At 40.5% G+C, this 27467-nt stretch overlaps 2 protein-coding genes across 7 annotated transcripts in view; one reads left to right on the plus strand and one right to left on the minus strand.

The window, feature by feature from the left end:
• Positions 1-27467, minus strand: part of LOC136435102 (dedicator of cytokinesis protein 3-like) — a 45754-nt gene that overhangs the window by 7649 nt on the left and 10638 nt on the right. For 2 of the 5 annotated variants that reach the window (XM_066428321.1, XM_066428316.1), the window contains exons 4-45: positions 27354-27409; positions 26879-26975; positions 26592-26684; positions 26332-26387; positions 25812-25896; positions 25443-25478; positions 24887-25029; positions 24687-24768; positions 24345-24405; positions 24096-24167; positions 23722-23806; positions 22623-22711; positions 21946-22020; positions 20812-20937; positions 20346-20470; positions 19874-19972; positions 19372-19435; positions 19039-19145; positions 17848-18025; positions 17440-17537; positions 16987-17171; positions 16706-16793; positions 16384-16436; positions 15878-15986; positions 15238-15427; positions 14200-14333; positions 13561-13665; positions 13078-13176; positions 12731-12825; positions 12431-12503; positions 11859-11959; positions 11320-11378; positions 10665-10813; positions 10211-10296; positions 8728-8829; positions 8452-8512; positions 7913-8155; positions 7547-7636; positions 7302-7406; positions 6350-6491; positions 6031-6194; positions 5781-5867 (exon numbers count right to left, since the gene is read on the minus strand). In XM_066428321.1, coding sequence (XP_066284418.1) covers positions 5781-5867; positions 6031-6194; positions 6350-6491; positions 7302-7406; positions 7547-7636; positions 7913-8155; positions 8452-8512; positions 8728-8829; positions 10211-10296; positions 10665-10813; positions 11320-11378; positions 11859-11959; positions 12431-12503; positions 12731-12825; positions 13078-13176; positions 13561-13665; positions 14200-14333; positions 15238-15427; positions 15878-15986; positions 16384-16436; positions 16706-16793; positions 16987-17171; positions 17440-17537; positions 17848-18025; positions 19039-19145; positions 19372-19435; positions 19874-19972; positions 20346-20470; positions 20812-20937; positions 21946-22020; positions 22623-22711; positions 23722-23806; positions 24096-24167; positions 24345-24405; positions 24687-24768; positions 24887-25029; positions 25443-25478; positions 25812-25896; positions 26332-26387; positions 26592-26684; positions 26879-26975; positions 27354-27409 — 4347 coding nt within the window. The remainder of the gene's footprint in view (positions 1-5780; positions 5868-6030; positions 6195-6349; positions 6492-7301; positions 7407-7546; positions 7637-7912; positions 8156-8451; positions 8513-8727; positions 8830-10210; positions 10297-10664; positions 10814-11319; positions 11379-11858; positions 11960-12430; positions 12504-12730; positions 12826-13077; positions 13177-13560; positions 13666-14199; positions 14334-15237; positions 15428-15877; positions 15987-16383; positions 16437-16705; positions 16794-16986; positions 17172-17439; positions 17538-17847; positions 18026-19038; positions 19146-19371; positions 19436-19873; positions 19973-20345; positions 20471-20811; positions 20938-21945; positions 22021-22622; positions 22712-23721; positions 23807-24095; positions 24168-24344; positions 24406-24686; positions 24769-24886; positions 25030-25442; positions 25479-25811; positions 25897-26331; positions 26388-26591; positions 26685-26878; positions 26976-27353; positions 27410-27467) is intronic. The other 3 variants (XM_066428318.1, XM_066428317.1, XM_066428320.1) reach the window with 3 other exon arrangements.
• LOC136435103 (tetratricopeptide repeat protein 28-like) lies at positions 309-7208 on the plus strand. Of its 2 annotated transcripts, XM_066428323.1 has the most exons (4): positions 309-970; positions 1266-1393; positions 1715-1950; positions 2904-7208. In XM_066428323.1, the coding sequence occupies exons 3-4, from the start codon at positions 1722-1724 to the stop codon at positions 5522-5524; spliced, it is 2850 nt and encodes a 949-aa protein (XP_066284420.1). In that variant the 5' UTR covers positions 309-970; positions 1266-1393; positions 1715-1721; the 3' UTR covers positions 5525-7208. The 2 variants fall into 2 exon arrangements, with proteins under 2 accessions (XP_066284420.1, XP_066284419.1); XM_066428322.1 differs by lacking the exon at positions 309-970 and having other exon boundaries at positions 1000-1393.

A 27467-nucleotide genomic window follows, 5' to 3' on the forward strand; every position in this document is an offset into this window, starting at 1 on the left:
TGTTGTTTTCGTGATAAAGACCACCAGGACAGATACGAACAAAAGTAGACAAGTCAGTCACTTTGACCTATATTTCGGCTTCACACCTACTAAGAGTCCTTCCCCATCCCACTTGAACTCCAAACGTCAAACTGGATCGTCTACTCTGTAAGTGTTAAAGGACTGACTTAAAGATCAGTTACAGCACTGTTTGGGTGGCATGCCAATGTTGACACACACCAAGACATAACAATTAACAAAAAAACAAACTATTCAAATGTTCTAGGCCCAATGTTTAGACTTCCGCGACAAATCCCAGTAACCCAGCTCCATACAGACTCTTGCCTGTAACCTGAACTATTGAGCGACCATTGGGCTTTTACTCCATTATCATCCATTGATTCCACAGAGGCATCCGATTCTTCCGCCATGAAAACGCTAATCTCTCGATGCACAAAGTGTTCTTTGATTGACATCAATGGCTTGAAATTGTGTAATGCTGCTCTTTTATCGATACAACTGACCCAGATTTACCTGACTTGGGATTCAGAATTCGCTTGTTTCAGTGTAAATCGCAACAGAAACAACCTACAAGAATATTACCTTCATTGCAACATGAAAAATAAACAGCTGAACTGGTGAGGACAAGTATAACCAATTGTCTCTCATTTTCAATCAAAAGGACAGGTACAACACAGTGTGACATGGCCTCAAAAGGAAAAAGCTATATTGTAACTGTAATGACATGGTGACCAATCCACAATAGTCGACACAGTAACTCTATCACCGTGTTGATTGACCCTGGTGGTTATTGATATGTTTCTTCACCATTGGGCTTTCTCCTTTGTCTACAGGAAGAGACTTTTGTTACTTTTGACAGTGATACTTTATTTACTTACCCTGTACAGGTAAGTTACCAAACAACCCACCTACCGTGGAGGGGTGTTACATTTGTAGGTGGGTCCGGAAAACTCTGTTGTGCTAAAATCAGGTAATTTTACATTATAACCAGCAGATAGACAAATGTCTAAAATCTTATCAGACTTCTTGTTTTGTCTACTTTCTTTGTTTCTCCTTTATTGTCTGTCATGATACCATTTTCACACTGCTGTTAGGTGCTCTCTACCCTGCCAGGGCTAGAACATGAGATGGACCAGACTCAAGTGGTGACGCTGTGCAGTAAATAATGGTCTTTAGTACATTACATTGTCGGGGTTCACTCACATCGTCATTGTGTATGTGCCTGACTTCACGTAAGGAATTCCTGTATTTGAAAACCTACACAGTTCAGCTTATAGCATTTACTGAGGAGAGAACAACTGGCCAAGAAGGACGTGTCTGGAACTATCTCCACAACTGTCAGGCATAACTTGGACTGACAAACATACTTGAAGCTCCAAAGGACAAATCAGTGGTAAGTCAGTCTATTTCTTTTCACAGGGTTTGCCTTCCTTACTTCATGATACAGTATACTGTACTGTACTTACTGTAACTGTTTTCAGTTTCTGCTATAAGTAAGCTGCAGAGCTTTCTGTGGAAACTGTGTCAAAGATGACATACTTGTTCACTGAAAGATCATATTTTTTTACTTTTAAATTGTTACAACTGTTGTATAACATGTTTTGTACAAGTTTGTGTCCAAGTTAGCTAAAATATAGTAATGAAGTGTTCTTAAGTGTCTACACTCACCAGATTGTGCTTTTTTTCAAATTTTTCAATAACACATTTTTTTCAGGTTGACTATGGATGACAGACTGAAGAGTACAAAATCAGCCCCACTCTCAAGAGTGAAAAAACACCAGGGCCCAGGGACAGGACCAGAGCTGGAGCTGGTGCCGTCTGTGTCATCCCTACAGCTGGGAGAAGACAGGGAACCTCAGGAGGGGAGGAGCTTCAGGGTGGATCCTGAGTCAGGCTACATCACAGTCAGCAGACCCACTGTTCCCACAGTCCACACTGAACCCACACCAGGTAAGAACAACCTATGGATATTAATTCTGTGTGGCATTGTAATGGTATCAAACATGGAGGTAAAAAGGTTATTTCTCAATTGACAAGCAGTGGGGACCACCCTGGATTAAAGACAACATTTCTAATGTCTGAAAAAGGTCTTGAAGGAAATTTTAGGAGACAAAGATCTAGTTTATACCCCAAACACATACATTAGTATAGATATCTTTCCTATACACTTTTTATACTGAAATGACTGCAAAACGAAAGAGAGTCACACACAAAAAACAGGAACCATATGCCCAACTTCTGTGTAAATGCAGAAGATGTGGAGACAAATACCACAACCCATTTCAATAGAAAGGCAAGATATCTAGTGCTGTTGTGCTTCCATCTGTATTCAGACTAATGGGAACTCCTGCCTATAATCAGGCCCAGCTGAACTGCCTTACCTTCTGACAAAGGAGACAAGAGTAACATGATCTAGTATAAGTGGTGAGTTCCTACATATCACCTGACATCAAACAGGTGGCACTGTTTCTGGGAGGATGTCCCTATGAAAACTTAACCATAGAAGCTGCTATGGACACAGAAGCTCTTTTGGACAGATAGCTTTTGTTTCATTTTTGTATCTTAGAGGCTGCTCATCAGATGCTGCCCAGTAGTATTGTGTTGCAAGGCATTACCTCTCCCATTTATGAGTTACTGGGTGATGGATTAGCCTAGATATTGTTTTGTTCATTTTGAAGCTACCCCACTGGTCATCGATGAAACCGACTACAATAATACCAAACAAGACAATACTTGGGTCACTGTCTTTGTGTCCAAAAGTGACATCATCCAGGATAATATTAGCATTAACTGTGATGAAAAGACATCCTGCATACACAGGCCTTCCACTGCTTTTCACTGGAACCCTAAACCTTTAGGACACACTAAATATGGTATTAAAACATCCTTCTTGCTGCCTCCAGATGAGATCCAAGATGCCCAGTCCACCATTGACGATCTTCAAACAGAGCTGTCGGCTGCAGAGGAGGCTGGCAACAGTGCCTTACAGTTCGACATCAACTGCAAGATAGGAGACCTGTACTGGCACAAGCTCCAGAAGCCAAACAAAGCCGTCATGTACTATGAAGAGATGTTAACGTCAGCTCAAGAGATGCACGACAAGACGAAGGAGGCCATAACTTACAACAAGATGGCCGTGGCCCTGGATGTCTCAGGGAAACACAAGGATGCTATGTGGAACCATGAAAGGATGATGGAACTAGAGAAGGCAACAGGGAACAAGGACGGGATCTCTGCCTGCCACGCCAACATAGCCTCCTCCCTGCTGAAATCAGGCAACGTCCCTGAGGCTGTGACACACTACGAGTCTGTCATGGAGTTGGCAAAGGAAAAGAACAATAAGCAACAGCAGCTGGAGTTAGCCCAGACTCTTGGCAGTCTGTACCACAAGAAGTTAAGGGACCCCAAAACAGCCTTCAAGTACTACACACAGCAGCTGAAGCTGGCAGAGGAGCTGAATGACAGGAAGGCGATGATTCAAGCATGCAACATCATGGGGGACATGCATATGATGGAAGCCAAGGACAGGAAAGCTGCACTGAAGTATTACAAACACATGCTGCACTACGCTGAAAAGACAAATGATGAGGAAAACATGGCTCTATCCTATAATAGGATAGGGACGGTGTATGGAGCAATGGGAGAGCACGTTACTGCTTTACTATGGCACCAGAAAGACCTGAGGATACGAAAAAAACAAGAAGAGGAAGATGACATGGCAAAATGCATTGCACACAGAAATGCTGGGCTGACGTACATAATCTTGGGAAACTATGATCATGCAAAGTCCAACTATGAATCTGCTACGGGCCTATCTCCTAAGTCAGGCAGCTTACTGCTCCAGTGCATGACGACCCTGGAGCTGGGACAACTGCACCAGGGACAGATGGGGGATCCGCACACGGCACTCTGGTACTACACACAGCTCCTCACACTGGCTGAGGAAATGCAGGACAAAGCGAAGGTTGCAACAGCCTACAGACTGGTGGGAATGGCAAACGATGAGACAGGAGACCAGCAATCAGCCATAGACTGGTACCAGAAAACTCTGCGTACTTGGAGGAGCATCGACAACAAAGAGGGGCAGCTCGCAGCACACAAGAGCATCGCCAAGGCCAGCATGGCCCTGGAGAAGTTTGCAGACACAAAACAACACTACGAATCTGCTATGGCACTAGCAGACGGCCTTGGCAACAAGGGACAGACAAAACAGCTGCTCTTGTTGCTAGGAGACCTCCTGAGGGATGACCTCAATGATCCACAAGCAGCAGCGAAGCGATACACACAGTTGTTGAAGTTAACCGAGGAGTTGCAAGACAAGTCAGGAATATTATTGTCCTACACAAGGCTGGGTGATTTGTACAGAGACAAGATAGCTGACCCTAACACAGCGGCAAAATACTACAAGGAGATGGTAACAGTGTCAGAAGAAGCACAGGACAAAAACAAGGCAGTGGTGGCCTACAGCAGACTGGGCGATCTCTACAGAGAGGTACTTAACGATCCAGAGGTGGCAATCAAGTACTACGAGAGGGTCCTTGTAGTGTCTGAGGAGTTAAAGGAGCCAGTGAAGATGGCCCTGGCATGCAGTAGGCTGGGAGACCTACACAGGGAGGGTGTAGGCAACCCACAAAAAGCTGTGGAGTACTACAAACAGATGCTGGCTCTTGCAGAAGAGACAGAGGACAAGGAGAAGGTGGCACTCGCTTACAACAGACTCGGTCTGACCCATGGCATGATGGGGAAGTATGAAGATGCCGTAGACTGGCAGGAGAAGAACCTGCAACTGAGAGAGGAGATGGGAGACAAACTGAAGCAGGTTGCTGCTCAAATGAACCTTGCGGCTTCCATCAAGAAACTTGGAAACCCCAAGAAAGCCAAGTTCCACTACACCGCAGCCATGGCCCACGCTGTGGAGACAGGGAACAGGGAGAGGCAGTGTTCTCTTGCCATGCATCTGGGAGATTTGTACAGAGAAGAGTTCAAAGAACAGAAGAAAGCTATGAAGTTCTACCAGCAGATGCTGAGCATGGCCGAGAAGCTGGACTTGAAGGACGACATAGCTCTGGCGTTCAGCAAGATGGGGCTGGTGTACCAAGCCGTGGAGGAGTATGAGCAGGCAGTGGAGTTTCACCAGAAGCACCTCATGATTAAACAGGGTCACGGGGACAAGGAGGGTCAGATGATAGGACAACAGAACATGGCAGACTGTTACACATCGTGGGGGAAGTACGAACAGGCTGCCACGCTGTACGGGACAGCCCTGGCCTTCGCCAAGGAGCTGGAGGATAAGCAGCAGCAACGGGACATAATCATGAAGCTGGGAGACCTGCACCTGGACAAGCGTAAGAAACCACAGAAGGCCCTGGAGTACTACATGGAGCTAAGGGACATGGCAGAAGAGATGAAAGACAATGTGAAGCTTGCAGTGGCATACAACAGGATGGGGCTGGCACACGACGAACTGGGGGACCACAATGAAGGCAACAAGTGGCACCAACTGGCCAAGAAACTGAAAGAATAGCCCCTGTTCAGTCCTGCACTACAAATGAAAGTCCCCATTCCAAATTCGTTTGTCTAAAATATACTCAACATTGATTTCAAGTTGAGAACTGCCTAAAGAGCTCAGGAATACTGCTAATTTGCGAACATTGTGTTACTTAAAATTTTTCTTAATTGCATTTCCAGATTTTCAGCTACAAGTAGTTTGTTTATCACCTGAACAGTGCAGTGACACAGTGAAAACAAGTAAGAAAAAAAAAGTGTAAAAATGTACATACCACTTGAACAGACTTGACCTCAAACCACTTCAGGATGCCAGGCAGTGTGCTTGTGGTGACCATGATGGTTCTCTCCAGCCACATGTTCTATGATTAACAAATACAAACACGTTCAAGATATCACAATTACAGTTCATCTTCAAAATTCATTGCTGATTTGACCATACTGAGTAATTTTGGCACTTTAAAGAAAACGTTGGCTTCCAGTATGCATATGACAAAACAGTACTTCTGAAGCTCTGGTGTATACCTTGAAAAGGTTTTCATCTTTACCGCCCTTGTGGACAGGTCTGTCAAAGATGAAGGTGTCTATGTTGTTAGCCCTGTAGTAGGAGGCAATCTTCTCTGGCACTGTCTGATCCTGTAGGATTTCAGAGTCATTAGGTACTGGGGTGGCCTTACAAATCTGGATATCTGTGGTACGTGGTTAAGGCAACAACAAATCTTTTGAATCTAAAGAGTAAAAGGAAAAACTAAGGTGGATTTCATAGGCTTTTCTCTTCAGAAAGAAATATTTTAGAACTAAACAGCATCTGATCTAGACTTTAGGAGGTTGGTCTGAAGGATACATTCCACATCTGAGTTGATGACTTCATCGTCCAGTGGCAGGTTGTGAGTCATGAAGGAGGCGTTAGGGAACTCTGTCTGCAGTCGCTGACTGAAGTCCTGAATCTTCTCATACGGCTGGCCTTGGTACACAAATGTCTTATTCTGTAGGAAGGGGAACAAATAATTGTGGTTAATAAACTTCTGTCCAATGATAGCAACAGAGTTTATATGTTTATCAACTGACCAACTACTGGTGCCCCTTAAGTTTATGTATCAAGCTGGGGCACCTAATTAATGACAGGGAAGACAAAATTTTGCTGCTACTTGCCTAATGATGGCTACACAGAATGTTTAAACACTTTTCACCACCCAGTGCTGCTATTTGTATTATATATCAGTTTGCTGTGGCCTTTTGCACAGATGCATTGTGAAATATTAGTGACTTTTCTCGAAATATTAGAGACTTTTCTCGAATGCGTTGTTCTGGAGATGATGTTTTTGATTGTTCATAAACAACTAGTATTGTGCTTGATGTGCTGTTTGTAATTAGAACTATCAAACTTGCTGTGATGTGATTTAAATGTTACACAGTGAGCATCTGAGAGTTTGACATCATACATGTTTGCACTTTTGTGTTAGTTTCTCAACATGCTATACAACCACAGCAGTGGGTACAATGTGCAAATCAATGCAAGACCTACTGAGGGGTGAAATATCATACCTCATAGTAATGGATAGATAAGGCTATTGTCAAGTACAACATAGCTATGTGTATCATAATCATAGGCAATGATTTCCACCCTTGTACAAAGACTTGTCAATACCCTGAATGTCTTGTTTTTTGTGCTGTTGGTCTAATAAATCACAACAGATGCTAAACTTTTTGTTATCAGTGCTTATTTCATTGAACATGGTAAACGTAGTGAAGGATGGTAACGAGCAACAGTATATACACAACAACCATGTACTTACCCTGAGAAAGAAAGGGAACTTCTTCCCATAATACCCCACTCTGTAGAAGGGTCGTTCTGGTCTCAGTTCAGTAAGGATGTTCTCAAAGAAGTGGGCTTGGGTTTGCTGTGTAGAAATGGGGTCAAAGAGTGCATCAGTTCACAAGTTTTGGAAATCCCCATCAAGTGGTATCAAAAAAACATGTAACTGAATGAAGCTTAGACAGCCTTACATGTAGACTGTAAAATATCAGCTGAGGTACTCACCAGTATGTGACTGAGTTTGGCATACTCAAAGGACTTTTTCTCATACTGCTCTGCCAACTCTTTACACAGGGGGATGCCATTCTCCCAGCTCTGAGTGGAATCAAAGAAATGATGGACAGATACCATTAAAGCTTGAATAACTATAGATACATTTATGGTTTATGACCTTTCAACACTCTTTGAAATGATCTTATGTCTCATAAAAGCATGTCATCCATCCACATGGCCTATTCAACTGTTATACACAATATTTAAACAGTGATGAAGATTACAAGAACTTAGACAGATTATCCTAAAACAAAAGATTACAATCCCACTGCTTCAAAAAGATTTCTCCTCCAACCATATATGATAAAACCACCTCACCTTCCCCTTGTCAAAGTACTCGATAACCATGACATAGATCTTCTCTTTTCTCTCCCTCTCCTGTTGCCGTGGATACCACTCGTCGTCGGGCAGCATGAGACAGGTCCAGTTCAGCATGTGAGCGTGCAGCAGCAGGGTGAAGCCGGCCTCCGTGTAGTTCTCCGCCTCCTTGTGCATGTCGTGCAGCTTGTAGATGTAGCGGATGTACATCTCCTCACGCTGGATGTCACTGTGGTAGAAGTGCTGTTGTGGAGAAAAAAAGAAAAAAATTGCTCATTAGATAAATGTGACGCATTGAATAAAAAGAAAAGATTGGTCAACTATTTATAATGAGTACATGTTGGTTATTTCAATGATAAATGAATATAGAATGAAGATACTTTCAGGTCTTGATGCAATATAGACATCACATTATAAACTGATGCCATGTCATGCAGAAAAATTGCCACTATGTCAACTCAGTCATAGCACAAATCTTAGCTGCATTTCTGGTATTTGAAACTTCACATTACAGTACATGGCAGAAAACAATGACTTACCAGAAGGCTGACAGTGCATCCCATTCTCTTGTCTCTGTTCTCACTGCCCTTCATTACATGTCTGAAAGGGACAAGACAACTCAGTTAAAAACTGATCTACATTGAACAACGGAATACAGTATCTTTGAAAGAGTCCAACAACTGACTCTGACACTGCCCGCTAGTACAAGTAATAGACTTAACCAAAGTTTGTCGCTCTTTCTAAATGCTGATATAAATCGATAAAACTCAGGGATGTCAAGATTTGGTAACAAAGAAGAGAATAGTAAAACTGACCTGTAGTCTAATAACCTCTCCAGTAGTCTAGTCATGGAGTTGACGAAAGACCCTGCAGTCTCCTGCCAGTCTGCATTCTCTATTTGCACACGATCCAGTAAGCTGAAGCAGAAATTCATTTAAAAAATACAGAATTAAAGATGTCAAAATTTACATTGACTTTTTGGAAAGCAACAATTATGGATGTGCTGAAGGATTTGTTTTCTTTATCTTGCAATGGTAGTATTTACTCGGCCAAAGAGGTACAGCTTTGATCTTTTATTACTCCGGGAAGGAGGTGTGACCTCCTTCTGGGGTATTGGGATTGCTTTTGCTTGCGCGTTCGCAGCTATAACTCACGATCCCGTCGTCGTATCGGTGTGTAACTTGGCATATAGTGTGCCTGGTTGGGTGTGGTGATGCACGATGTCTTAGTTACACCGTAACTACTTTTATCGTAAATGCAATACTGTAATTGCACCCCTATAATTAATGCTATGTCCCACTGCCCTGCCGTAGACACCGTGCTATAATCCGTTCCGCTTGAGTAGAATACTTCAGGCAGATACGGGGTATAATTCTTTCCAACCTGCTGTGATCGTATAGTCACTGTTACATTGAAAAATAGACAACGTGCATCACCACACGCAACCTAGGAAACTATATACCAAGTTACATACCAATGCGGCAACGGGAATTGTGAGTTTTAGCTGCGAACATGTGCCAAGTGAGCTCCAGTCTGTGTATTAAGTATGCCGTGTCCCTCGCAACTCGCTTACAGTATGTGCGCACGGGACGGACGATGTATTTTTACGCACAGTGTGAAAATGGCAAATCTCTGGACCTTCAAACTTACCACACTTGTAGTTTATAATACGGAGGCTGTGACAATGTAAAAAGTTTACACAGGGGATGAAAAATTGTTGAGAAATATCTCTCAGAAAAGTGCGCGCGCCAGTTTCACTTCCGGGTGGTTAGATCCGGTGACCTTTGACCTTCGTGAAATGTTACGATAATATAGATTTGCCTTTTTTATTGCAAATAGCTTGATAGCTATAGATCAGGCTGGCCTGCAATAAATTGTGGAAAGAGGATTTACTGCATATTTGTGATTTCTGATGCATCTTAGTTGTAACTTGTAAGGCTGAATGGTTCGTTGATAATTGAAAAGGGGCCATCTAGATCTAACTTTGTGACTTTTCCCGGAATTTCTAGATCCCATCTGTGCCATGCTGTAAAAACATACTTTTCAGCAGGTTGACCACTCCTGTATTGAAAGAAAAAGATAAACAAACACTTTTTCTTTACTTTCTCTAAAACACTACTTGGACTGAGCAGAGATGCAATTTGTGTGGGTCAATACTTGTACATACTATAAATACTTCACGGAGAATTGTGTCCTACGGACTCTTGTTTGATATTCTATCTACCATATGCTTTATTTCAATTTATTAATCAGGTTTTATCTAAAACACACAAATAAAGCCCACAGCTCTTGACTCACATGGAGTGGAAGAGTTCCCTGTACTCGTCATCCCCCTTGTCCTGACTGATCAGGATGTCCAACTTGTCAATCATCTCACACTCAACCTGAAAACATGGACATAACAGATATAACATCACAGCATTCAGAGAATCATTACAATCAACAACAGTTACTGTAAGTTAAAAGACCAATGGTACAAGTTACAATCATATCCAGTATCACTACAAATTTGTTTCTTTTCATGTGTTCTTTTTGTTCCAATAAACAAAACAATAAAATTAACATAATAACAGTTATGTCCTGCATTTTAGTAAAATCTTCTTCACTTTCTATTGGTTTGTCTGAGCTATTGGCCAACAAGAAATAATTTGAAAATAGTATGAATTTTGATTTTCAAAATTTGCATTCTTGCACACCTATCATTGCACTCCATAAAATATTATATGTCATAGAATGTTCTTCAAGTTCACACCTCCTTGAAGCTCCCTCTGGTTGCCTGCTCACACTCCATCATGTCGTGGAACACCGGTATGAGAGCCTTCCTCAGCTCTGTCTCGGGGACCAGGGAGATCTCCAGGAAGGACCCCACCATGCCAGGAAGGAAGTTCAACTTGTGCTCTCCTGTGATGAAACAACAGTCTCATCTCAGACTTCATAATCATGGTACACATACAACAACAAAGACCAAACATGGGGAGAAGAGGATCACTTTAAAGAGTAGACCTGTGATAAACCAATAGTCTCATTTCAGTCTTCATAATCATGGTACACATACAACAATAAAGACCAAACATGGGGAGAAGTGGATCACATCAAAGCATAGACCTGATATTCAGCAAAACATGTAGAAAATGGACAAAGCACATTTATGCTACCTACCTGTCATTGTTTCATTATGAATAGGCATTAGATCAGCTCTTCACCATTTGTATGAATCTGACAAATCATTCATCAATTTCAAACCAAATGAAAATGCCACAATAATCAGATAAAAGCTAATGACCTTACAGATAAACCTGAAGCCCAGACTATGCCAATATCAGTATTATAGTACAAATCCATTAGAGCTAGAAAACATGACATCATCCAGGGGAGGTCTCAGGGGAAAACTGATCCCAATGACTCACCTAAACTCTGCCACATGGAGAGGATCTCAAACCCCATAGGGACCCTCATGTCACAGTATCTGCCACAGAAAAAGCACATCAATATTAGATAAAAGCACAAGAGTGACAGAAGTGACAGGGTGGGAAATAATCCCAATCCCCATGGGAATATGGGAAGCCCACATCATAATGTTTGCCTGGGGGGAAAAGCACGGATTTTTGCATGAAATCCCAAAGGGTAACTCATACTAATTGGCTTGTATGAAGAGAGTCTATAGCTTCATTAATATTGCACAATGGACAGATATTGAAATGCAATTAATCACGCCTGTCCCACAATGAAGTTAGCTGTGCATTTATGAACTGACAAGTGATTAAATTCCTTAATTGATTTATCACCTACATGTATGTACATGTTATCGTATGTTAAAAAGACATGTCAATTTGATGTTGATGACTTCCTACCACCAGAAATTATGTCTTATGAAAATAATGGCAAAGAGCACAAGCCACTAGACACAAGGTCAGACATGTCTGTAGGAATGATTGTGCCTCCTTACTTTTCCAGGATTTTGTTTCTCTTGGCTTCAGTGAAACTCTCGAGTTGTAGACTAGCCTGGGTGAGGAAGGCTACAGCAAGGCCAAAGTAGCTGCTCCACAGCTGGAAAAGGGTTGATACAGTTTATCATTATATAGTTATAGGCATTATCATAGTCTTCATTGGCCAAAATATTTCATGACTCAACATAAGATGAGAACAATGAATCATTTTATCTCGATTTGGACCCCAGTGTAAAATATATTCATCTACTTAATCATCTTTAATCAACATATTATACTACTCTAACTACCATTTTTCAGCACCAATCACAACAGTACAATGGCAAAGTTTTTGAATAAACCAATATCAAATAGTTTCATGTGACTAATATATAACTTATTGACTACTTAGTACATATACCTAAATCAGTGAGAGTGATCCAATATATCACCAATGCATCCTGTTTCTTATCTATAAAAGTGCATATTTTCCGTCAATCGCGAACATGAATGCAAGAACCAGGTAAAATTTTACAACTAGCTCCTCTACTTAGATTGCTTATAAAAGAACCATCTGTAAGTTCAGCCCTACCTGTTGGTCGAACATGAAGAGGAATGTTTCAGTCAGGGCCTGGGAGAAGTACTGCAGAGCAGTCAGCACCACACTGGGGAGCAGATAGATGTCACATTTAGCACACAGAAGAAACGAATTACATAACAATTGAACAAAACAATTTTCTGTTTTTTGTCTCTGATTTTGCATAAGCTTGGAAGAACCACTTGAATCTGATGACAATCCAGCCATGGGTTTAAGGACTGCGAGAAAGAACGGTTTACTCCCCAATACTGCGCCTTGTAGGCAATGTTACAGGTGAACGACTGTATCACATACTTGTTGGTGAGCATCCTCATGGTGACCCAGTCCCGAGGAAAGTGGTCCTGCTTGACCAGCTCACGGAACACGATGAATATTCTCAGCAGGAAGTCCTGGAATAGAGATGGAGAGAAAAAATCATCACATGTTTTTGTCTGGTAAATAACGTCACAGCTATGAGGTGCATCTTTGTGTTTTCCACAGAGCTACCCATGCCTGGCAAACGTTAGGCATGGAATGAGGAATAAAAACATAATACATGAATTTACAAACAGGCATATACAGACTGAATATACTTCTAAAGATTCAAGTTATGGTTTGCATGGAAAACAACAGGATAAGACAATTAAGAGTTGTATCCATACCCTTAGTTTCTTCCTATCTGTGAGCCCTTCCAGCAGACATCTGTAGTGCTCCTCATTCATAAGTCCCAACAAGCCGATCAGGCATGACACATAGTGACCCTGCAAAGAAAAATGTTGCTGGATCTTAGCAGTTCTTTTTTGTTGGTTATCATTACAACTTTTAATGATAAAAATCTCCTAATCCAGCTCTAACTGTGATTGTTGAAGTGACATATTTTGCATATCTGGATATAGGATGCAGTACCTTAATGACAAAAAGAACTACATTTGAAAGATAGATGAAGCTGTATTGATGCAACCAAAAATAGAGCAACTTTTGTCAACTACAAACTAATCTTAAAATTCTTCTTACTAAGCAATAAAGGCTGACATGACTAAAACTGTTATATCTTGTTACATTCAGGTGGGCTTATTGGTTTCAGTATCTTTTCTAGTAACACAGCAATCTTATATGAAAAATACACAGAAGTGTTGGACACTCACAGCCACTTCTCCTGTCCTGTCGATGGTCATGACACCCTGGAACATCAGCTCCAGGAGACTGTCCACCAGTAACTGGACATTCTCCTGTACCACACTGGACATGGACTGGACAGGGGGGAAACACAGTCATTCAAGTCCAACAGTCCACAATGAGAAACAGCTACAATATGACAGACTCTGAATGTACAACAATAAACTCTAGAGTCAAGTAATTTTATGAAACTTATTTTGCCAGAACAAATAAAAGATAGCTACTAAACAGTACTGGCAGGCTGGTGAATTTAGAGCAAATGTCTCCTTAATTTGGTACCAAAAAGCTTATCTACACACGTATGATACACTTTCAATACAGAGACTAAACCAATATTGTCCCAGGCTTCTCATCTCATTGTCTGGCTAATCTATTATAATCCAATTAGCAAAACCATTATAGTCAAACCTGTACAAGTCATCACCTGTACATAAGGACTGCCTGCCAAATGTGACCACTTTTGGGGGGTACGTACCATAGATACTTTTTCCCTTTGACACAAGCATCAATAATCCAGTCTATAGTGACCAACTGTCCACATAGACTAGATTTTGTCAGTCCTCTGAGTGGTCTTCTTGGGCAGGTTTGACTGTATAGTGTTGCCCTACCTGGTCATGAGACAGCTCCTGGATGAGTATGATGATGTCACCTACGGCTGCCACGCCCAGTTTCAGCTCCTGTTTCTGCCTCATGTGGTGGGACAGGTGTCGTAGACATGTCGACAGCAGGATGGCACGGGAAACTACGGGGGAGATTCCATGGACCAGGTAATGGTTTTAGGATGTTTTGTTTCATCTTCTTCTTCTTTGGGTTAGGTAGCCAACATCAACTTGTTGATGAATCTGCTACACTTGGCTGATACGAGATGGAGGTTCGCCAGGCCTCCATCCGGGTGATTTGTAGTGAATCACCAACTCCAGACAGAAGAATTTGGACCATCGCACACAGGGGCATGCCCCTACTCTTTTTCGAAAGATGTGGTGGGTTCTTTAACGTGCGCGGGGTGTGGCTCTCCCCAAACACGGGACCTCCATTTAACGTCCTATCCGACGGACGTCCCCAACTCTAGAAGAGCTAGGTACTCATTTACACCTGAGTCAAGTGAGGGAATTTGTGTTAAGTGCCTTTCCCAAGGGCACAACGTCGGGGCGCATGTCCAGACATGTCTGGGGGCAGCTCAGTTTCGAACTGGGGTCCCCTTGTTTGACAGTCGGATGTTCTATCCATTACACCACACGACGCCAACAATTTTCATGATTAATTATCATCACTCTATATCAGTTTGAGGTAATACAGAGCTCAAATGGTGGGTGTCATTTTCCCCTGTGGTTTCAAATATTTTAATCCCAAATGAACAACTTACTAGGATGTCACAAAAACATCAGACACTCGTACAGAGTGATTTCCTGTCTTCCATCCAAGGGCAAGTCTATGATATATTCCAAGCTATATTCCAAGATATACTAAAACACATGATGGTGAATTTTGTTTGACAAAACAGACCTACAATCTTGATATCCAGAAATTTAGATGACCAAATGTTCACATGACATGTAGAGAAGTCAAGTAAAATAGTCTGTGTCTCTGTCACCTTTTGCAATGGCAAAGATTACATATTAGGCTAACAAATGTATCTAGACTCCCACCTGTTTCTCGGAATATGTTTGCCTTGATGGTGTGTTCAATACACTTCAGCTTGGTCTGGTTCAGGAGAGTCATGTTGTGGTCCAGTGGAATGCTGTCCACAGCATTGGCGATGAACCTGGCAACCTCATGGAGGTCAAATAATCTCAGCAGCTCATCGTATATGGAATGAAAGTACTTTAACAAGGTCACCTGAAAATAAATTTTTGTCAGTGTTAGTGACTCTTCAAGATACTTTTTTGTGGCGTTGAATGGCCGAGTAGCTAGGCTGGCGGACCCAAAAGTCGAGAGGTCACTGGTTCAATTCCTGTCATATCTGGCTAGACGTTGTGTCCTTGACAAAGGCACTTTACAAGACTTTCCTCACTCCATCCAGGTGTAAAAATGGGTACCTGACTTTATTTGGGGAGGTAAAAGGCGGTGGAAGGAGAGGGGTTGGTACGGCTTCCGATAACGTGCCACAGTGTATTAGCCTGGTATCCAAACCTATTATAGCTGCTTAGCCCTTTGGTCCTCTCTCACAATTTACCAACCCACTGCCCCTACAGCCTCAAAAAGGATTTGGAACTAACTTTTAGTTTCAAACATTTGTTTTCAACAAGGCACAGCTTAAGCTATCCTGCTAGAGCTTATGGAACAAACCTGAACTTGCAGCAGTGCTTCTACAGGTTGTGCCAACACCCTGTTGATGGATGTGAACATGGTCATGAAGTCGTCCTTGAAAGACTCTGCCTCCTGCCCGCAGGTGGCTCTGATGACAACAGGAGTTACACAGTCAACATTTGGAAAACTAGTGGTCTTTATAAGCTGTGTAATGTAAAGTTCATGTATGTGGTTCATTCATTCAGTCTGTGGTATAATTGGTAACATTTGCCTATGAGTCATGTACAAACCTTTAACTTAAAACAGGCCTTCCAAAATAGCACACTACTGACTCATCTTTGACCAGATCATTGGGTCTGATAATACAGGTCTCCAACATAGATCAGAATACAAAGAGAAAACATCTGTAGCTTTATCAAATCAGTCTGTGTCTATTTCTTGAATATTTCAAAATGATATCTATGTTGCCTCGATATGCAGGTAAAAGAGGAAGGAATACTGTGAAAAGGGTAACAAGGCTTTGGTAAAGGGAACATGGCACATACCTTCCATACAATACTCTGGACTGGATGATGAATTTGAAAATATACTCTATTGCCTATGGAATAAAACAAGCCCCAAAATGTCAGAAAGATGTAGTGTTATGGCTTCCTCACTGAACACACAGCTTAACTTATAGTGACAACAAATTGTAGCATAAATTAAGAATGACAAATGCTAATGTGATTCACATGTCTTTATGTTTTGGTTTGGTTTGGTTTGTATGGCAAAACAATCTGAAATGTTGAATCAGCACAAGGGGAAACATGACAACAGGCCTATCACCTCTTTCAGTACTAACTGTAATGATAATGAAAGTTTACCTACCTTCAACATATTCTGAGCCTGTTCCTGCTTGTCCATGCCTGATGTCACAGAAGTGTCCAAAGTTCTTTTGAAGGAAGCTATCAGTTCTCTGCAAGGGTGAGCACAGGCTATCGTCACAATATGGACATTTATTATATAATATAATGACCACAATCATTAGATGATGATAATAATGATGATAACATAAAACTTGTGCTTCTCATTGGTGGGTGCTTAAGATAGAAAATCTCCAGACAAAGCAAACAAGTCTGCTTGAAAAAAACACTAAAGGGAAGACTTACTTGTACACTAGTGCCCCAGCGAAGTGTTTCTGGATGTAGGTGTCCAACACCTCCCTGAAGTGCTGGAACTTCTCACTGTGGAGCATGTCGATGATGAACACAAGGACCTGGAAGACCTGCTTCCCATACTTCTCTGTGTTCTCATCCATGATGGCAAACAGGGTGTCCAGGATGTCATGTAGGAACTGCAAGACACAAGATAGAGACAACACTGAATATATACTGTTTTAGATAGTCTGAATATCTTCCTGTATGACGATTAAATTTTTTGTTCAAGCAAAATCTCCATGTAGAGGACAGTGATTTGCCATCTGCAATTTTGAAATGCTTTATAATGCAGTTAGTGTACATAAGTTTTAAAGTACAGGGGGTCCTGAAAACAACTGTAGACCTTAAAGCAATGACTACTCCAGACCATCTTGAAGATTAAAAGGAAAGAATGAAGGCACTGACCTTCACAATGTCCTCCCCGTCCACCCTGGTCAGCCTCTGTAGAGTGTCCTGCACTCTGTCTGGGTGGGCCTTCCACTTCAGCAGACCCAGCAGATCAACTGGAACAGTACAAGGCATCAACATATCACATGCTACGAACAACAGTTGTGACCAATATGACATCTAAGACAAAGAATATCTGAGTGTACATATCCAAAGGAAGAGGACATTGTATAAGTCCAAATACTCTTTTTTTTTAATGTTTTGCTCAGAAAAAAATCCTTTTTTACAAATTTTGCAATGCAAATGCATGCATGACAATGGATGGATTCACTTACTGTCCTATTTTTCTACAATGCCTGCACTTATAACAAACAACTCATTTTCACATGTGCACTGTCTATCAAGTTTTAAGAAACATCAGCCTACCATTCTGTGTAAGTTTTGTAGAGCATACAACAGTGGAGATGACGAATGTCTCCTTGGGGCTCCTGGGGAAGGTTGCCCCTCCCTCTGACAGCCCGATGGTGCCGATGGTGTCCTCTCCTGAACTGGGTAGGTTGGTCAGGTACATGGCTGGGGAGTGGAACTTCACATTCTCCTCACACTGGGGATCAACAATAAACTATCCTTAAGGTTGGTGTTTGTTTTAAAAGTACAGTAGAATCCGCTTAACTGCACCACCCATTTGTCAGCGTTTTTGGTGCAATTATCCGGCTGGTGCAATTATGCGAAATGCCCAGCTGGACCGCACCACCATGGGCGAGGGGGTGTATTGTTAGTCAGAAACACTAGCACAAAGAAAACAGACGAAATTATTCAGTTATTAACTTTTTTATTGACCCATTGCTGAAAATAAAGAAATGACTACGAACCTGTTTTGATTTTGCATTCTTTTTTTGCATTATCATTTTTCCATGCGATCTACCGCATTACAACACACGTAATGTTACAGGGGAGGGGAGGCATTCTGAAACATCGTCATGCCACTCATGGGATAACAGTTTCTGTGTTACATTACGTAGAATGCAGTTGTCGATTTACGTAAATCATGTACCGCCATGAAACTAGGAATTGAAACTAAAACTTGGCTACTGATTACGGGTGACCCGCCCGGGACCTCCCATACGATTCCTATCAACGTAACTGTCAATGGAGACCGCCTTCTTTTGTTACTCAAAACAGTTTTAAACATATTGGCGGTATTGGGCCTTTACACCGGCAGGTATCGGCTCATTTGTACCGCGTTTGCCGATTTTAGCGCACCTTTTCAGTTAACTTGTCGAGGATTTTTGAAAAAAAATTGTGCAGTTATCCGGCATAGGTGACAATGCGTGGTGCAGATATGCGGAGTCACTAACAATGCAGTGAATGGGAACCGGTTTTGGATATTGGGATTCGGTGCAATTAAATGGAAGGTGCGTTTATCCGAGGTACAATGGCTTCGTCTGTACCTTCTATAAAATAGTATCAAACAAACATCATAGCTGGATTTGTGTCATTGTATTTTTGTAATTAAAAAATATTGTCATATCATTTTGGGGAACCTTGAGATGTTGATTTCGCCGACATTTGACACAGAGAATATAAAAAAGACGTCTTATGGAAAAGCATGTTTACCTTGTAGACAAAGAGTTCATGTTGCCTATCCTGAAGGGTCGTACCATCTCCAATCATCAGGGGTGTGAAGGCAAAGGCAAACAACTTTTTTACATCCTTGTCTTTTGCTGCAAACAAGAAAATAGCAGTTAGAGATGTTTTTATATCAATTATCACTATGTCAATAGAATTTGAATCAAGGCTATCTAATTTTCTTGAAAGTCTTACAAAAAGCAATTAGAAAAGTACACAAAGGCATAGAAGCACCATGAAAAATTATTCACAATTGATAATTCAGCTATAGAAATAAGACATGCAACTCCAATTTGCTTTAAAACAAAAATCTGTACTTACTAGAGCAATGTCTGAACTCAAACCTCAGATGAGACCCATAAAACTTGTCTATTGGAACGGCAAGCTGGAAAAGACAATCAAAACCAGTGATACACGATACCCAATCGTATATCAAACATAGACATTGTAATTTAAAAGAATGTCTTCATCTAAAGCAACAACGCATCTTTACATTTTGGCAGGTCTATCAGTAAACATTAACAAACCCTTTCCATTAGAGGCTGCGACTGCAGAACGACCGCTGTGCAACCAAAGATTTGTCATAGCACTCAACAAATTTCATAGAATACAACTTTTTAAATGTTTTGTTTTCTTCTTTTTTTTAAACACTTTTCATCATCACACTTTTCATCATCATCAATTATGAAAGCAAGGGTCACACAAATCCAATTTTGTTCACTGTATGGTCGCTCATCAATCGCTGTCTAAAGGAAAGGGGGTCTAGTTTACCTGTCAAACAGATACTGACCATGGGTACAACACAAATTCTAAGGTACATTACCTTGATGGTTTCACCCCACCTGGGGTTGTTGTTGTGATACAGTACATAAGACTGGTACTCTGAAGTGTACAACTCTCCTTCACCAAGACTTATACACTCCTAAAGATAGAGATGCACAGATTAATTGATTCAAAAAATTGTTCCTGCAGATTTGTCTCAGCTGACAATTTAACTCAGCCAACCTTTTATAGAACAGAAGTCCTAGTAAATTTTTCCCAATCCTAATTCAGTCAAACATGTACAAGTGACCACCTCTACATAAGGACCACCTGGCCAATGTGACCACTTTTTGGTTGTCCCTTGGAAAATTTTTCCCATTGAATAAGAATCCTGTCTATAGTGACCATCTGTCTACATGGACCAGATTTCATCAGTCATCTGAGTGGTCTTTATGTGCAGGTTTGACTGTATCTGTGTTGCAATTTCACATCACACAGAGTAGGCAGCACAGAAAAACAGGCCCTTGTCTCACCTGTAGTACTTCCCCATCCTCCCCTAACACCACCATGGTCACTTCCACGTTCTTCCCTGTCGTCTTCCCTCCCTTCTCAAACTCTGCCCTCTCCAGGGTCACATACAGGTCATTCCTTATGTCACCTGAAGAAGACACAATGCACTGCTTTGACAAAGTATTATGTATACTTGGGTGCTTTGTATCAAATATACATCACCCTATATGGTCTAACAGCAGAACGACAGTTTTATCTTTAAATTAGAGGATTCTACAAAGTAATCATCATTTTACAATAATTCCATTCCTAACTAGCTTAAAGAATTTAAGATAAAAACTGATTGCCTACTTCAAAGATTAAAAGCAAAACTGAGTTGAAGTTATGAATATTTTTCATCTTATTCTGATTTAAAGAACCACAAGTTTATCTCATAATACAGCTGTCCTGCTGTAGACAGAAGATGGCTATCTATCTTAGCGTCCTGACCTGGCATGATGACATCGGAGAAGCCCAGTTTTCGGACCAAGGTCACGCCCTTATTGAAGAGGAAGGCGTTCTCCTGTCGAACTTGAGCCAGCTCTCCGTGCAGTAGACTCATGGACACCACCATTCCTGATGGGAGAAACACTCTTTGTTTCATGCAGCCACAAATACATGTATAGCTTGACATACAGTGTAACCAAGGAAGTACCACTTTGAGACCCCCGTGATACTTAAAAGGGAACAAAAATTTACACAAAAAAACTGTCTCTTTCGCTCTCTCTTAGCCAATAAAGTTTAAACTGTCATGATTTATAATTATCTAATGTACGATAATCAAATAGTGTACATTATATCATCTTTGTGAGGAAGACTGTAATTGAACTGTAGCAAACACTTGAAGTTTGTAGTGTGCGTGTGTTTTTAAGAATATTGAGTAACAGTTGTGTGTCTGAAATGAACAGAAAGGTCAACAAAACTTTTTAAGTATAGCTACAGCACAAGAAAAGCTTTAAAAAAACTCAAAAACAGGGTTGGACATTTGGCCTAAAATTTTCAGTTTTACTCAAGTTATCATTTTGCTGAGGTCATCAAATAGTTTTCAGACCTACATCTCTGAGTAGTCAAACAAAACCTTTCGATGAATATGCTTTTCTTCTTGGCAACAATATTTAGGCCAAATCTCCACACCTGAGAGCTCTTCCATTCTATTAGCCCAAGCTGGGGAAAACAGGAATATCTGATAAACCTCATCCATTTGTTTTTCTGTTACGAGGGCGAGTCAGAAAGTAATGCAAGTTGTATCATAGTGCGTGTAGGTCAACCTTTTTATAAAATGATGTGAACTTTGGCATAAAGGTAAAGACACGTATCTTCCTGATACTAAAATATCTCAAATATTGAAATAAACCCAGTTGTTCATACAAATCTGAACATCAAATTGAGATAATTCCAGTCTTGATAAGACGACATGTACCTTCACCCTTGTGCCAAATTTCTATTCATTTCATTAAAAAAATGAACCTGCTACGCTACAACCTACATTACTCTTTGGCTCGCCCTCATAGATTTCCAGATATTCCAGCCTGCCCTTGACAGAACGTGAACAATGGAACAGCCCTGAGAAATGCAGGCATTTACCTGTCAGATCCCTACTGGACCTGTTGTTTGCTTGAAGTCCAGCAGGGAGCAGCAGTGGGAAGGAAACAATCGTGTCTGAATACAGTCAGGGTACAGGAGAGAGGCGGGAAAGTGAGTGAGTGAAGGTGGGAATGATCTGTGAGACTGTGCAAGACAGGGAAACTACTGTGATGGTCATACCAATTCTATTCTCTGATGGAAAAAAATATACATGAATGTGACAATGGTAAGGTGGGGTCTGACAGAGACCAAGCTATAGAAAGTACAGCCTAGAAAATGTATACAGAAAAATATCAAAACTTTTCAGTCCATAGTGCATATGAAAACGTATGACACTGACATTCAACAAAATGCCTCTTATGTCTAATCATGATTCTCCTTCATGTTCTAAATATTTAGTAACAAAATTTGATAACCCCAAAAGTGACGATAAAAAGAAGTGGTAGAGAGAGAAAGGTTTGTTATGAAGCGCTGTGTACTAAACATGTACATCTAAATCAAACATCCGTTATGACAGGATCAGATTTGTCATGTCACAATCAGATCACTACCAACAAGCCACAAATAAACAGTTACAACAATATGACCTATCCAGTACATCTAATTACAGTTGGCTGCAGGAGAAAACACTGACAAAACTGTGACCCTACAGATTGAGACCAACAGATAAGACCTACCATAACTTGACCCCTGCAAGTTGACCTTGCCCAGCTGTTTCCTGATGATGTTTTCATGGAGCTGCCACATCTCATTCTCATTGTTACAGCTGATAAGGAAACATGGAAGAAAATGTGCTGAAACAAACAGTCTCTAACACACGGAAACTACAAGCAAGGAAACTTTGCTAACATAAAGAAGGAAAACCAAGTCTCTTAAACAAGGAAACTGCAAGCAAGGAAACTACGCCAGCATAAACTTAAGGAGGAAACACTGGCGATCGGCAATGATCAACCATACATCAGCACAAATAAAACGATGTCATGCCCATGCACACATACATACTCATTCATTTGATTCAACTTTGTAACATTTATGTTACATGCTACAGTTATTCTTCACCTGTGCACACCTTGCACAATCACTGAAGTTACAGACTATAAAACATCTAAACATATTAAGGTGTCTAATAGACAAATATGCAACTTAAAGGTACTCATTATTGCCAAATGAATGTTGCATCTTATAATCTATAACATAGGTGTAGAAGGCTAGGTGGTGCTGTTTGTTCTTGCTGTGTTCCATACTCGGTGACTACAGGGAGTGCACAATGCACCATTTGTTTCTGTCAAGGCCAACATGACTAATGGCTCTTCCTTTCAAAACAGGCTTGTATCACTTACAAAACGGTTAAAAGTCCCTGAAGGGGAATGCAGCTTAGTACTTTTTTATGTCAACTGTCTCATTTAGTCAAAATGGCTATCAGTGGGTAGATCTTTATGTTTGTATCTAAATGACAAATGCACATATAAAGCATCTGTACATGTTATGTCTATATCCCCAAACCAAAGATTTCAAAAAGGAGCCTGATCAATAAAAGGTTAAAAGAACCCTATTCCAAGTTGACCTTGACCTGACAGTAGGGTACCTGTAGGGTTCAACATTACAAATTATCCTCCCTGATAATCTGCTAGTCCTGAAAATATGGTGAGAGACAGGGTTGACAAAAAACAATGGCAGAGTACATCATATTGGATCCATCATCAGTACCAACTATGGGCAGATTACAATTGGTATAAAAAGTATAGAAATTGTTTGCAGAATATAAGTGTGTCCCACCTGTAGACCTTCATCAGAAACTCCTTATCCTCCTGTCCCTCTGATTGGTCAGCCTGAGCCACCAGCACCTCCTGTATACTCATCACTGAACCAACAGGAGAACAGTTAGGCAGAGGGTTCATTTCTTTTTCATATGTTTTAGTTACGTTTTTAGTGAAATTACACATCCTGAATGAAAACTGTAAGTTTCTTCATTATACACTCCATGTCTTAAACAGTAAAGTGTTCCTTTAAGGTTGATATTATTTGAAAAAAATGGCCTTCGTTTGAAAAAGCCACTGCTCAGATACTACACTGTTTTCAGACTGAATCTCCCACATTTTGCTTTTGGCCAAATGTAATCAAAGAAAATGATTTGTTAAAAGGCATGTTACCTGCACATCCATAAGGTCTTCTGTACTGCACAGAAGATTTCTTGGACTCTCCTGAAGAGTAAACCATCTTGCCTACACAGAAAAAATAACATGGTACAGTAAGATGAAATAAATCATGTAACAAGTGGAATAACAACTACTTAAACATGTGATTATAATGTAACGAAACAAGCCTTTTCAATGGAAAAGCTGTCAGTGCAAATACTCAGATTTTGAAAAGCTTGTCATGAGTAAAGCCATTTGTCTCACCTATTCTGAAGATGTGTGCTACCATGTATAGTTCTCTAGCAAGGTCCTGGTTCCCTAAGTCCTGTTATGAGGGCAGAAGTCATTTGTACACAGTCACATTTAGAGCAAAGATGTTGAACAATTCTATCACACAAGTGGTAGGTAAGAGGCAAATGAAATGATTGGAAAACAGTTAAAGTTCCAGCAATTTGTTTTCAGGATAATTGCTGAAAAGTTAACTAATTTTTATACGAACCCATGCCAAGTATGGACTACTCTCCTTTCATGTTTCTCTGCCAAAAACGACAGAAGAACAATATGGATTCTACACTGTACTTCTATAATGAAAACATGAAAACTTACAATGAAGAAGGCTGATAGACTATGCAGCCTTTCCACATTTACTGGCAGTCCATTTTTGGTCAGCTTCACATGAAACCTCTCACTGAAAGGTGAAGACATGTGCACGGTCACATTAGATAGCAAATATATAAAGATGAATGTATAAATAGAAATCCAAGACCAACACATTAAAACAAGCCATAGAAAGAGAGGTATCCTACCTGATGAACTTGTTCTCAATGGCATCGTACAGGGAGAAGAAGATGTCTGTGTCCTCCCCAACATTACAGGCAAAGTTCTTTAAGATGAAGTATAGATGATGAGACAGGACCTTTTTCTTAGACTTCCTGACTGTTCCACGACTCTGTAAAGGCAGACAGGAGATATAATCATGAACATATACACTAACATCTAACATCCCTTCAAAACGACTGATTTGCATAAGATGTAGCATGCAAAAGGAGTAGGTGGAATTGGCCTGATTGACTTAAAGATGTTCATTCAAATGTTCATTAAAGAAAACTACATAACACCCTGAAAATGTTTTTATTTCTTGGCAAGAATAGGAAGGACTTGAATTGCATGAAGTATGAAGTAGCAGGAAGGAAAACATGGTGCAAAATACTGTCAAATTTTTCATATTCCTTTTTCAGGGAGTATCTTCATCAAAATGACAAAAATAAAATAAAACAAAAAAGAATTTATATCTTTCATCTTCCTCCCTATTCAGCCAGAAGTTTCTTAGAATTGTCTTAAAAGGAATGAAGGAGCACTCACTGAAGAATTCTGTGTATCTTGCTGGCTCCTTATATGCTGCAAGAGGTAAGAGAGAATCAGCAGCTCAGAAAGCACACAGTGTTGCAGGTGTCACATCACCAAGTGTTTGTGTTCAAGCAGAACAGTGAAAATTATACCAAGTCTCATAACAGCTGTTAGCTCAACCATTAAAAAAATGAAATCTGTAATTCAGGTGAAAAAAATTCTTACCTTTCCAGAATAAGACACTCTGCATTGTTTTTGCTCTGGTAACATTATCTTCTTCAGGTAGGTTGACAGAATGCATTCTATATGTTCAAATTCTCCGTAACAAACAGTTAATCAGTGGACCAAATCATCTGCATGTAAGCTGTAGTAAAAAGTACAAACCACTTGATAAAGCTGAACTGCACTGGTTCTGTCCACATCCACCACTTCCCCATCTATCCTTGGTACCAGGTCCAGGCCCAGTTTCCTGTGCACAGTCAGGGAAGGGTACAATTTGGTCATCTAAAACTATCTGGTAAGAAGAGGTCAACATCAAACTTGGAGGACAATTTTGTTTGTTTGAACCTTTGTTTATTCATAAGAAGCTCAAATTGGCCTGCAGACCGGTTTTTATTGAGGTTATGAGGAAAGAGGTAAGGGTCAGACAAACTATAACAAAGATACAGTTCGATAGCAAACAAAAAGGATAAGTATGTAATATGTATGCATGCTTCAATACTTTGTAAGTGAGACTTTTTCTCTGAGTGACAGTTCAGTCCAACGAATTACGAAGCTGACTTAGCACAAACCCATTCAAGAAAAAGAAATTATTGAGGTTGTGAAGATAACATCTATTGGTTCATACTTTATAGCCTTCTTATAGAAGCTTAGAGATGATTGGTATGGCCGCCATTTCTCTTACCTGTTCCCCCAGTCAATCTTTGACGTAATTCTCAGCTTGAGTTCCCTGATTTGGTCCTGCAGGGGAAAGAAATATGCACATGATCTCCTTAGACTGAAAGGAGGAATGACGTCAACAGCACAGATGGAAATCAAGATAACTTTGTGTGGGTCTTGCAACAATGTATTATCAAATAACCCTTGCTCTAAGCTTTACTCTACTAAACATCTAAACATCTATCATGCAGACACACAGAAAACTCAATGTTATCGGAGGGTTACCTGTGTGAGTGTACCAGACATGAGCTGTCTCCTCATCTGGATAAGTTCTAACATCAGCTTCTTGACTGTGTGGAACAGCTGACTGTGACGCTCCTATACACAACAGGTACAGAACAGTTCAGCATAGTGGATGGTGAGGAAATACATACATACAGAAGCAGATGTTTGTTGAGCTGATGGGATATTGAATACAAAGCAAAGCAATCTTCAAATAACTTCACATGTATTGGCATGTAGAAATGTAACATCTACAGAAGGCAAACTAGGTAAAAGACTGGGTTTCTTACCACATAAAGTCTCTTCCACATTTGTCCCCATTCCCTGAGAACTGAAGTCACCTCCAGCACAGTGGGATTCTCCACAGGACTGACTGTTTCATATTGCCTTCAATCGAATTGGAACAAACAAGAAGGATTCTGTACAGTGTTTTGAACATACAAAGAAGGCAGCCAACTTAACTTTACATTAATCCTGTTGTCCAGAATCAAAGTAATTGTCAAAACAATGATTTTCTTCTTCATTTATCACTTACTGTAGCCCTTAATTGTCAGGCAAATATCACTGCCATTTCTTTTTAAAGTACATGTACATGTACAATTACAATGTCATGACATTGTGTAAAGAAAACAAAACATACATGAATGGCTAAAGATCTACTCCAAAAGATGAATTTTATCTTAATCAAATGACACAAACTGTTTCAAATTCAATCCTATATATGAGACATAATGTGCAGTTTCACTTCTTGCAATAAATCCTTACCCTATATTTTCCACTTTGGCCTCTTTCAGGTGGACGTAGGATGCTGGAAAAACACCCTAAAGGATACAATGTGAATGATTTTAAATTCTCTAGCAATGGTAATGTACAACAAAG

This window comes from Branchiostoma lanceolatum, chromosome 5 (genome assembly GCF_035083965.1).
Source record: "Branchiostoma lanceolatum isolate klBraLanc5 chromosome 5, klBraLanc5.hap2, whole genome shotgun sequence".
Taxonomy (NCBI): domain Eukaryota; kingdom Metazoa; phylum Chordata; class Leptocardii; order Amphioxiformes; family Branchiostomatidae; genus Branchiostoma; species Branchiostoma lanceolatum.